The sequence below is a fragment of the Micropterus salmoides genome, unplaced genomic scaffold (genome assembly GCF_014851395.1).
Source record: "Micropterus salmoides isolate LMB-PRFRI ecotype aquatic unplaced genomic scaffold, ASM1485139v1 Ms_hic_scaffold_239, whole genome shotgun sequence".
NCBI classification, from domain to species: Eukaryota; Metazoa; Chordata; class Actinopteri; order Centrarchiformes; family Centrarchidae; genus Micropterus; species Micropterus salmoides.
The window spans coordinates 17,421-29,492 of record NW_024041584.1 but is presented as its reverse complement, the minus strand read 5'-3'; the positions used below and the strand labels follow the sequence as shown (position 1 = coordinate 29,492).

Sequence of the window (12,072 nt, the reverse complement as noted above, 5' to 3'; positions counted from 1 at the left end):
GTGTTTTAGAATTGCTGTGACAGCTGCCTAGAAAACATTTATTTTCTAGTTTTTGCTCACCACATGCTTTTAATGTATATTTACCTTATGCATTAATAGGTAGAACAAAATATCTGTGGTGATACCTCATTTATCATTTATGAATTTCTGTTTTGATCTGGTTATTGCAGACTTCAAGATAAATGTGATGACGTTAGACGACCTTGTCCCTGCTAACCTTGGATTTACTGAGGAAACACCAGGAAAGGGGGGAATGAAGTTATTATGCATGGTGAAATAAAGAATTACATTAAAACTAATACAGCTTAAAGAAAAATCTATTGTAAATTCCCAATAACATACTAAATGAAAATACACTTGTGTGGTAAACCAATATGGATTTTAAGTGGCCCACAAAGATCAGATGGCCACATTGAGATAATTCTCCCTCATTTGATATGATATGTCCCCACTTTATCATACAGGAGCAGGCCTGGAATTTCATCATTTTAGGGGCAAGGCTTTTAGTGTTCATTTCTTTGAGAGCACAAAGGCCACATGCCAGGGCAGCATGGCCGTCAAATAAAACAATGATTTCTAGTCCACGGAAATGATAAATTTAATCTATTCAAATGTTTTTTCTAATTTGTTAATACTAAGTACAATGTTAGCAATAATCATTACCATCCATGCATAACAACAAGTTCAACATTTGGAAAGTTTACTATAACATGTCGACCTTTTTTTAATGTCACCCCCCCATCCAGGCTGTGATTGGTTGGTTCACGAAAAGTAAATGCATCACTTTGTGAAAGTTTCAACAACATCCTTATATAGCTACGTAGCCAGCTAGACAAACCCAAACATTGCTAATCTTATCCCTATTGTCTTCTGTCTGATATAGCATAATAGTAATAACAATAGAAGTTGGGATTACAACAGCCTTTCTTATACTCAAATTTGGGAAATTGTCTAGTGAATTAAAGTTAAATTGAGCCTTTTCTCTGTTTACTGTGGATCTTGTAGAATCCCGAGGGACTGCTTATACTAACATGTATGCTTTCTTCTCTGCTGCCTAAACAGAGAGAAGCCAGCTCCCTCTTCCTGGATCTCTGAACAGACATCAACAGTTGGCAAGATCTAAGGAGAGGGAGAAAGAAAGGAAGAGCAGCAGCAGCAGGAGGACCAGCTGGACTACCAAAGTGACTTTGAGAGTGAGAGCAGGACAGAACCAGATTACAGTGCCAGCCAGGTTTCAGAGCATGTGCAAGTGGATGGAGACGAAGAGGAGGTGCTATCAGAGGTCAGAGAAGAGGCTTCAGATTCAAACATGTCCTGTGGGAGACAGACGATGATTACTCAAGCACTTTCTCAGATACAAGTCGCTGCTACGCCTCACGGACTTCAGATGGCAGTCAAACACTCAACAGAGGCAGGGACTCAAGATCCTCTGTATCACATGGCAGCCGAACCTTATCTCGCCAGTCAGGAGGCGCGCTTCAACCAGGAAGGCTTTAAAAGAGGCAGCAGTACAGACTCAGACTGATCCACTGGCTTACACATGGCCTGCCGGTTAGTCTGCCATACATGGCGTGTGTATATTTAAGATGTGGTATGGCCACCAATCCTCACTACCACTGCAGCATTTCTTCACAGTAGTCATCAAGTTATCTGGCTTAATTTGACAGTGACATTATGAACAGTAGAGTTGTCTTTTTCTTATCTCTGGCTCTCCTCTCTCTGTAGGTATGGCGACTTTTGGTCCTGCATTGGGTATGACCTACATGGATCCCACCCCAGTGGTCGCTCATACTCTCAGTGCAGAAATTGTGGAAGGTAGGACCCAATTAAACAGAACATAATACTACATGAATACAGATAGAACACCAGGAGGCTCTCTCAGAGTGCTTTCCTCCTTTCCAAGGCTAAATCTTTTACATTTGTTATATAATTGAAAATATAAAAAAATGTTAAACCTGAATCTGGATCCAGATGGTAGCTATAATGTAGAGAGTATAGTGTTTGTACAAGAATGATCAAAATGAGTCATACGCTTTTGGTAGGGTCATTTAAATCTGTTGCTGTTGCACCATCTATGGGTGAAATGCAGAGATGCACTGATTCCGATTTATTTAAAAGTCTGACCTACCCAATTTAAATAAACTGCAGGATACCACAGCGCAGTGTTTCCCACAGAATGACAGTGTAACTGATGGTATCAATCTTCTCCTTTAATTCTTGGGAAAAAAACATTACTTTAAAGTTCTATAATTTGCTATTTACATCTATGTGTGTCCAGCCCTCGGTAATTATAAAACCCTGCGTATGGCCATTGGTGTGGGGTTTTGGTGAAGACAGTAATTTACATCTTTTCATCTCACACTAGTGGTAGTAGTAGTGGCAGAGTCCTTCACAAGTAACAGCATTTGCCTTAAACCCAGTGAATATGCTTTGTGCTTGGAGCCCTAAAGTCATGGTACTGATTCTATGGTTTTTCTGCGTGTCCCATGTCCCTCCCTCAGCTCGTAGCAACTTTAATCCAGCTGTATTTGCACTCAACGAAATGCTGAAACAGCAACTTGCCATGACAAGGCGGTACATCGAAAGCAGCCGACGTCTTCACTCCAGCCTGGTGCAGAGCCTGGAACCACCAAACTATAGATACACCACACTGGAGGAAACCAAGGAGGTAATGCATACACACACACACACACACACAGAGTTACACACCTGTTGTAGAGTTATCAGTGGTTTCCTAAGTTGGACTCAAAGGAACAAAGGAAATGGCTGTTTAATTGCTGGTTTAAAGCCTCAAGTGAATATCCAATTTGTAAAAGAACATTGGTCTATCATTCAGTGTAGTAGAAAATGCATCAGTATCATGAGGCCGACAAGTAAAAGGAACGGAAACCAGTCTCCTTAAATTAGTCTTACATTCCTAATTCCATATTGCATTAAACAATTAAGATATGGCTTTGTGAAACCTGTACATAATTCACACACTCTTTTCACAGTACATTCGCAAGCACAGGCCTTCCAAACTGACAATGGAGGAGGCCTTACAGGAGGTGCTGCAGGAGATGAGAGACTACCATCATATCTGACCGGTGGTACTGAATGTCGTGGATCACAGAACCCCAGAATGTGTGGAGCAAGGGACATTTACCATGTCCTTCTTATTAAGACATTTTATACAGAATTAAATATTTCTACTGCAGAAAGAATTAAAGTATTTGTTGTTAGTCTGTCATAAAACATGCTGTTAAGAGTTGTGTGCTTTTTTAAAAGTGCAATCATGTCGTACATTCAAACTTGTGTCAAGGTTGAAATTATGCAATTACAAGCCTCTGTGTTTCAGTTCATGGAGTGATTTGAAGAAGAAATAATGATAAAGTGTTACACCTTCATGACTGTCATTCTGTTTTAATGCATTTGTTAAAGGAAAGCCCAAAAGAAGACATCCAGTGTCTAGAACTCTGGCAACATTTCTGTTCTGAAAGAACTCACTGTAAACAGTTACACTCCACTATAAACATGCAACATTTCAATATCTCGCGTGAAGTTACTAGAGTGATTGAAGATGTGGTGGATCTGGCACTGTGGAACCAAAAATACTTCAAATCATAGTTTAGATTTGATGGATTGACACCATACAGTCAAACTCTTGGAAACAAACTTGACCCTCTGCATCAGTATGAAACATCACATTGTTCCACAGGGGTTCATTCATAAATAACCAACTGGTTTAATAAATACACCTGCAATTAAAGTAACAAAATGTTTATTTAAAAAATTACACGTACAGTATGTGTACAGTCACACCAGATATCCCAGTCTTCATCACCAACAATAACGTGAAATGGTCTAATGATAAGTGCAGAATTTGATAATCTAAAGACAAATTCCAGTGCCAGGATCCAGGAACATGGATTAGTGATGTTGGTGGGTTTGTTAAAGGCACAGATTCGGGTGGTAGTGCGAGTCATCAGTAGGGGTCGTTGAAAGGGTAGTGAGGATGGCCTGCATCCCTGGGAACGCGTTGTCCCTCCACCTGCAACATCCAACCCAAAGTTAATGCATTAGTCTTTGCTCCTCAGCGGGGTGTTTATGTTCACTGTTCAAGCTGGCAGTTGTGGCATTACACGCACAGACAGCTTTTGCTATTCACCAAGCTTGAGAAGGGCTTCCCCTGTGGAATTCTTCCAGGGCTGACACAGATTTTTGTAGTCTGTAAACTTCCAATATCTGATATTTTGTGCCAATATTCTGGGCATTAAAATGTTAATTTACTTTTGCAGGATTAAAAAAGTTTCACCAATATAGAACACCGCCATTAAAATCATGCAGGATATACCCTGCATTCATGTGGTGGAAAACGTATAAAATTCATGTAAAGGAATAAAAAATTTTACAGGACATGCTGAGTTAATGTCATAATGCAGAAATATTGTGTACGAAAGTACATGTTGGATTGATGGTAAGACACTTTTATTAATCAGGGATGTGATTTTTTCCGGATTTTCCGACCCACGTGAATCATGCAGGGTTTATATAAGGCCTTTTCAGACGGCTTTGATCCGCGGGGTCGCTCTGCGCTCCTCAGCCAACAGACTAGTGCTCCGCAAGGGAACCATGGCAACGGCTTCTGTGTAGCTGGCGCGATCCTGTGAAGCTGTTGCGGTCATTCTCATTTCACGCACACGCCCCCCGCCGCCAGAGTTGAAATGCCAAACTTTTTCCTACAGTTTATCAATAGACAGAGACTGATCTGACTGTTTGATCAGAGTTTCCTGAGTAATACAACTGTTTCTTTAACAGTCAGGCCACCAGGTCTTAAACAGGCGACAACCTTAGCTGCTGTCACTTATTCATTAAAAATAATCCATTAACATCTACTGAACTAATTATTTCATGTTGCATATGTAGCTGAAGCTTGGTAAAAAAACACAAATAATTATTATAGAGAGGTGGCGATGGCACAGTGGATTATACACAGTCTTTTGTTATAATAGTGCCGCCGCCAGATTTTATCGGGGTGTGTGGTGGGGTCTCAGTACATTTTCTTACTTTTTTGCCCTTTGCCAATCACATACCTGATTAATTCACGTACTGCTTATCAATTATTTGCTCACATACTGGAAACAGCCATCAGCGTGCTGTTTAATACTCGGAGCAATAAAATACACACATCTTTGTAGCATTCATGTTGTTTCCACATTATGACTTAAAGCTCATGAACACACCGAAGTCAGAAGAACGACTTCCCAAGTCGGAAAATGGGACATTCCCAGGAGAATGTGAACGCACCAATAGTATATAAAGCCTACTCACTTCGACCATTGGTACAATGTAGCGCCAGCCTTTGTTCAGTGCTGAAATACTTTTCAGTTCCTCTGCTTCAAGGGTAAAGTCAAACACCTGACAAACAAAAATGTAACACACGTACAGCTTTTTAGCATTATTGATTTTAACTACTAATATTCTACAATTCAGAAAATTTCATGAAAGACCATCTAAAAAAAAGCCTCTTAATTAATTTCTGTGACTGAAATTGTACCTGAATGTTCTCTTTGATACGGGACTCTGTAACACTTTTCGGGATTGTTACCACTCCTCGTTGTGTCTGCCACCTGCAAATACAACAGATGTGTGTTGAAATGTACCGTCGCTGGAGAGTGACTGACCAGCCAGTGCATATTTAGGTCAATCAAGTATACCTGACTATCCTATAAACCGTTTCTCAAACTGAAGTCTCATTTTGCTACATTTAAACAGAGCCTGACTGATACAGCAGTGATGTGCAAGTCCAAAACTACAGCATCATTAGTAGTCAAGTGCTGCTTCACATGCAAAGAAATGCTAACCAGTGCATCATATCAGCTTTATACTGTACAATACTGCACTGTATGTTACTAGGTGCGTTTGACGTAATGCGGCGCTGCGCAGCGCTGACTTAACGTGATGCATGCTGGACTTAAAACAAGGCATGCTGGTTAGAAATTGTGTCTGACTTTCGCCGGTGCTGCAAAACGTCACCATGTCACATGACATTACAACCTCGCGGGAGCAAGTCGGCTGCAGGCGCCGAGTCCAGCGGCCGCAGTTGCTTTTCCCCGACTGCACCAAGTTGGAACCACACTATTGCCTGGAGATCAGTCATTGATCTCAGCTCACACTAAGCTGCTGCAGGTAGAATGTTCTGACTTGATGGCAGTGACGGCTTGATTTTTATGCCCTGCCCCTGCAGTCACCTGCAGCTCACGTTAGACTATCAAATCGGCGAAAGTCAGCTGCTGTCATCTTGAACAGCTTGTTGCACTGCCCCCAGTGGGCCAAAAAAATAATCACTCCAAGTGTCACTTGCTTTACTCTGTATTTCTGATCCACAGCACCACTTTAACATGCATTTCCTGCTCACTGCATTCAGAAATCATTTAACATATTTAACTGTCATTTTTATGCTATGGACCCAATCTAGTTAAGTGCTGCCGTGTTATGTAAAGCAGATGTGATGCATATTCTGCTACAAACATGTGAAAACCTCTAACAACTGGATTTAGAAAGTTTGAATTGTTTTGAATTGTAAAGAAATCTTATCTCTAAAGATAGCCCATGAGATAAAGTATCTTTGCTGAAGACATACATACTCTTGCACACCAGGATCTAATCTAATCTGTTAACTGAAGAGTAATATCACCTCAGGATAATCTGAGCAGGGGACTTTTTGTATTTCTCTGCGAGGGTGGCGATCACAGGCTCCTGAAGCAGCACAGGTTCATCCGGGTGTTTCCAGGCTCGGTCAGGAGAGCCCAGAGGGCTGTAGGCTGTCATCACCACGCCCCGGTCCCGACAGTGGGCCAGCAGCTCGACCTGGGCCAGGTAGGGGTGGCTCTCCACCTGACCGATCAAAACACAGCGATGCCAGTGTCATCTGTAGCTTTCAGAATACCAAACGTGAGACACGCTACAGTGGCGTTCACACGTGTAACCTGTTTGGAGCAATTACAATAAACCTTTTCATCATCACCATGTACCTGTAGGACAGTGGGCTTGATGCTGGAAACAGACAGGATGTCATCAATCTGCCGACTGTTGAAGTTGGACAGGCCAATGGATCTGACGAGCCCCTCCCCCACCAGCTTCTCCATGGCAGCCCAGGTCAGCTTGTAGTCTATGTTGTCATACAGCAGGGTGCCGTCCTCCTTTTTGGGGAAAGGAACGTCTCCTTGTCTAGAAGACACGAAGAGGGAGCCACATTCAAAAAAGATTAAATGCAACCAAGAACAGACTGAAGTGGAAAAAAATGAACTGTAGTTTTGCATTCCATTTATTTCCTTAAGATATGGCCCTCTCTGTTTCAGTTTAAAGTCTACAAAGGTGAAAGGCTGGAATATGAATACAGCGTCACAACATTTCCTTATATAACTTTGTTTTTGAAAAAATATTTGGAAACCCCCAAGATAAAAAGTTAACAAACACGATAGCAAGTTAATTGGCTCATCATTCCAAGAAAACAAAAGGTGGTTTTCTCAGAACAGTGAGCCAATCATCTCATTATTCGACCTTGGTGGAGGTTGAGCTCACTGGAAGGCGTAGGGCCAGTGGATGAGGTAGAGGTCCAGGTACTCCAGCTTCAGGTCCTTCAGGGTCTTCAGGAGGGCCGGCTTCACGTCCTCTGGGTGATGGTGCGTGTTCCACAGCTTGGATGTGATGAACACATCCTCTCGTCTCAGGGCCTGGCGCATGACAACATGTCAGATATAGCGTGGTCAAATGTTTATGGCGAATGTCTTGTTATGGAATGGGAAACATTTGGCGGATACTTTGAGCTTCTACTGTCATTTGGTGAGGGTGGTCTACCTTGCTGGGTCCGAGTGTCTCCTGTAGGGCTTCACCAATCTCAAACTCGTTGCCATAGATGGATGCACAGTCAATGTGGCGATACCCCGCCTCCAAGGCCCAAATAACTGCTTGTTTCACCTGTGACAGCGGCAAAATAGGACAGCTGTTCAAATGAAACAGTCAGTTGAAAGGTGATGCCGAGTACACATTCAGTCTTTCACATTCATTCAACCGGAAACAGGAGGAAATACTAAAAAACGCATAACATAGATGAAAAGGTCTGTGTCAAACGTGTATTTAAAACAGCATTCAATCATTTCTTTGACCATATGGCCATTTAAAGTTAATATGGTGAACATGTTAAAACAGTCACCTATTTATGTATACAGCCATTACGGAGCAATATTAGCATTCATTAGAGTAATTGGTCTGTCTATCTGACAAATATCCACTCTCCTTTTAGCTCTCTCCTGAAAAAAAAAACATCTGGCTCTGCTGCTAATGCTCCACTATGTTCACCAGCTGGCTGCCAACTTTGGCTGTCTGCTGCTCGGTGCTGTGCAGGTAGTGAGCAGTGGGTTTTATCAACATTGTCTTTCACTGAAAACAGCCGCCTGCTGCTGCTAGAAACGTTGTTAATGAGAGCAGTCAGACTGAACTAAAATGCTCTGCAGAGCTGACGGGAGCTAGCAGAAGCTACTGATAATCAAACTCATTTGATTCACTATTTATAGAAAATTATGAGTGCCATTTTAATGTCTGAAATTACTATATAGTTCTGAATTTGGATAGAGGAGGAAGGGAAGTGGAAGTAAATGTGCAGAGACAGAAAGCAGTATGCGATATTGCCTCTTTTATGGCATTTATCTGTAAGAGAGAAATCATTTAAAGTAGCAGCTTATTTTGCAAAAGTGCATCCTCTACCTTTCCTGGCTCACTCTTCCATGTTCCCAGTCCAAGGAGGGGCATCTTCCGCCCTGTGTTGAGAACTGCAAAGTCATTCATGTCTCTCAGAAGCACCTTAGAAAGGACAAGGAGAGCATGATTCAGTCAATGAGCGGAGCTGCTTGGCTTACTCGGATGTTTAAAGCTGCAGTAGCAAGAATCTTATGTAAAAATGCACCCCTCTTTTTACCATTATTAAACTATTTAGACTGCAACAGCGGAGATATTTATTTTTCACCAAATACATCACGAGGAAGTCCACATAAGCAGTTTGACAAGCTCAACTGGACTGACGAATGAAGTGAATAAATACAAGAAGGATGACTGTGCAAAGCCAGAGACATCCAGAATAAGCTTCATTGCTGTAGTAACACACAGTATGATTTTACCATGTAAAAGTTGGTCTGAAAAAAACAAGATCAATTCTTAAAGCAGAAACGACATTGCAGGTGGAAGAAATAGAACGATAACTAGAGAGTATGAAAGGCACACTAGATAACGAATAGAAGTACAGACAATTTACAGAAGCACAACAGAAAACCCAGCAAGAGACGAAGGCCATTGAGAGGTTCAGTATGAGTTCCAGCACTGTTGAGATCTATTCTACAATCATTCACATTGCTATATTACAGAAAAAAGTGTTTAAAACACTACCCCAGCATCAAAATGCAGTTTCAAAGAGGAGATTGTCCCAATCTAAGAAGTTTTATCCAAAGAAAGGCCAGGCAGTATATCAAGCTCACTTTCTTGTGAAGCAAACAACACAGAATGATCAGAATGAACAGCCATAAAGCCAACTTAACAGAAGCAGGGATTACAGTTGGCAAACGGTACCTTCCTAACCTTATTATGGAGAGTTATTCCTACACAAAGTGATAAAGCATTGGCCAAACACCAGACTTTCTCAATTTAATGATGAGTCATGTTTAAACTTTACAGCTAAAACTGGAGCGCTTGTATCAGGAGACGGCTGCATGAGACGCTAATGTAACAACATTAAACGATTTGGTGGAAATATGAAAGTGTGGTGAGATTTTGTCTATTCTGTTGTTCAAATTGAACAAAACCACAAACATTAACTCCAGGTCCATTCTGCTCTTGTGTACAAAAAAGGACTCCTCTTTTTGCAGAACAATGAGTCAGAACATTACAGGCCTGACCATCCACGGAAAAGGAGGATGTGCTGACTTGCATTTCCCTAAAAGGTCACCAAACTGAACTTGTTTTTAAGGCACAAAATGCTGTAACAACACCCTCTCTGACAGGCTCTAAACGGAGAGGGGTCGTTTCCTTTCCTTTAATTAAATAAAGGCAGATATCATTGCATATGGCAACAAAGAGAAAACACAAAGTTTTTTCATAATCCAGAACTATAAAGACTAAAACCCAAGTTGGTATTTTGTTGACTGTGCCAACACGACCACAGACATCTTCAGCACAATCAGAATGCTGCTGCTGCCAGTTCTAAGAACCGGAGAACTCTGCACATTACCCCCTGTTCTTCAATCTTTACACCGATAGTTAACAAATAACAAAATACATGCCTGACATGCTGGTTAGAATACTATAAGAGTCCAGAAGAGGTTAAAATATTAAGTTTTAAAAGCCTTTCAAAAATAAGCATAACGTGTGTGACTCACTACATCCTCTTCAGTTACAATTCAACTTAAAACTCAATTAAAACAGTTCTGTTTTCTTGTGCCTTTAACTGATTCATGTCTCTGCTGCACTATTATTCACTTAACCCGGGCAGGGTCGGCTTCTTCCTCCAAATCTCTTTTAAAAACTTACTTTTACAGGAAAGCATATCCAGATTTTATCTGAGCTGCCGCTGGTTTTACTGTTCCTGCCCTATCCTTCTTATCACTTTGTTTCATCTTCCTTATGTCCTACTGAACATATTTGTTATACTCTATTGTGATCCTTGTTCTTATATTCTGTATTTTACCCCCCTGTATCTTGGTTGTTTGTTTTTGCATTTTATGTGTGATTTGTTGTGAAGCACTTTGTACTCTGTTTGATAAGTGCTATATAAATAAAGCTTATTATTATTATAACCCCATCTGGATTAACTTATTTCTACAGCACTGTATCTGCACTAAACCATTTTTTCCTTCTGTTATTTTTGCCTATTTACTTTCCTCTCAATTATGCAATGTTCTGATGCGCGTATGTGGAACAGAGGTCACGTTTATTTGTACAGCACTTACCTGATGTCAAAGTTCTAAATAAAATTAAAAAACAGAATGCAGGGCGAAATTGAAATGTTGGCTTGTTATGAACCACAACCACAAGTGATGCGAAGCACCAATGGTTTTCCAAATCTTTCCAAAAATATCCCATGAAAACCCGTCCACGGGTTCGCATTCCCGTTTGCATTAATATGTAGCACACGTCAGCAAGCAATGGGTGATGCAACGTGTAGAAATTACGCTTCTAACTAATAACTAGTAAGACTCTTCATTAAGACAACGCGGATAGCAGGTCACTGTGTAGGTTCGCTCGTTGGCCACCCAGCCATCTGCAAACAAAACTGGCAAGTCACCGTCGGCTAGCTTTAGCTTCTCCTGAAAATAACTCTTACGCTTGACTTTACGTAACTCCCCGCTTTTCGGTGTTCAAGCTAAGCAATTTTTCCCAGTGAGCAACTTACCCGCTTGCCTGTGTCAAAGCATAAGCGACGGAACATCTGCTTTAGAACCTGACATTTAAATGACTGCATGTTCGGTTCCGCTCGGCTGTGAACTTACAGAATATTAGCGAATCAGCAGCGGCTCAACCGTCTGTTTACGTCACCAAACTTACTGTTTCAAGATTTTAAAACCTGCGTCTTCCAGCAATGACTTCTTCTAATCCTCCTCCTAAGCGGGACAAGGAAACACGAATGTTGTTTTCTCCCAAATGTTCAAAAACACCACTTCATTTTGATGATATTTCCCTTTCCGGGAGGATGATTCTGCTATTTCCGGTGATAATACTTGGCCCATCTGCGGTAACAATATCATTCGGTTTTGACTCCGTTCATGTTTTGTCTGAATCTGGTGTTACTGTTGGCTCTAATAAAGTTTATAAATGTATTTTTGAAGCAATGAGACATTTTAAAATAGGAAACTTCCGGCAGTTAATTTCACAATAGCTGAAATATTCTCTCCATACAATAAAGTCACATTTCAATATAAAACCCTACTTAGTTATAGGCAGGCAGGAATTGGAGAATTCTGTGCTGAAGATAAGCCTTTTTTTGTTATCTGATGGAAGCGCCAGTAAGTTTCCATATGTCCACACCAGGCTCCAGGGCGGGCTATT

General features: G+C 41.1%; 2 protein-coding genes across 3 annotated transcripts; one reads left to right on the top strand and one right to left on the bottom strand.

Annotated features, from left to right (window-relative positions):
• The first annotated feature begins 1,329 nt into the window (after nt 1-1,329).
• LOC119918726 (uncharacterized protein C19orf44 homolog) lies at nt 1,330-3,527 on the top strand. The gene is made up of 4 exons (XM_038739457.1): nt 1,330-1,551; nt 1,726-1,815; nt 2,502-2,668; nt 2,994-3,527. The coding sequence occupies exons 2-4, from the start codon at nt 1,728-1,730 to the stop codon at nt 3,081-3,083; spliced, it is 345 nt and encodes a 114-aa protein (XP_038595385.1). The 5' UTR covers nt 1,330-1,551; nt 1,726-1,727; the 3' UTR covers nt 3,084-3,527.
• Nucleotides 3,528-3,743: 216 nt separating this feature from the next.
• Nucleotides 3,744-11,726, bottom strand: LOC119918725 (aldo-keto reductase family 1 member A1-B). Of its 2 annotated transcripts, none has more exons than XM_038739456.1 (9): nt 11,572-11,726; nt 8,746-8,841; nt 7,840-7,959; nt 7,564-7,715; nt 7,014-7,209; nt 6,677-6,876; nt 5,537-5,609; nt 5,311-5,397; nt 3,744-4,030 (listed from the first exon to the last, which is right to left on the bottom strand). In XM_038739456.1, exons 2-9 carry the CDS (start codon nt 8,824-8,826, stop codon nt 3,965-3,967), a joined length of 975 nt encoding a protein of 324 aa, XP_038595384.1. In that variant the 5' UTR covers nt 8,827-8,841; nt 11,572-11,726; the 3' UTR covers nt 3,744-3,964. The 2 variants fall into 2 exon arrangements, with proteins under 2 accessions (XP_038595384.1, XP_038595383.1); XM_038739455.1 differs by lacking the exon at nt 11,572-11,726 and adding an exon at nt 11,420-11,553.
• Between the last annotated feature and the right edge of the window lie 346 nt (nt 11,727-12,072).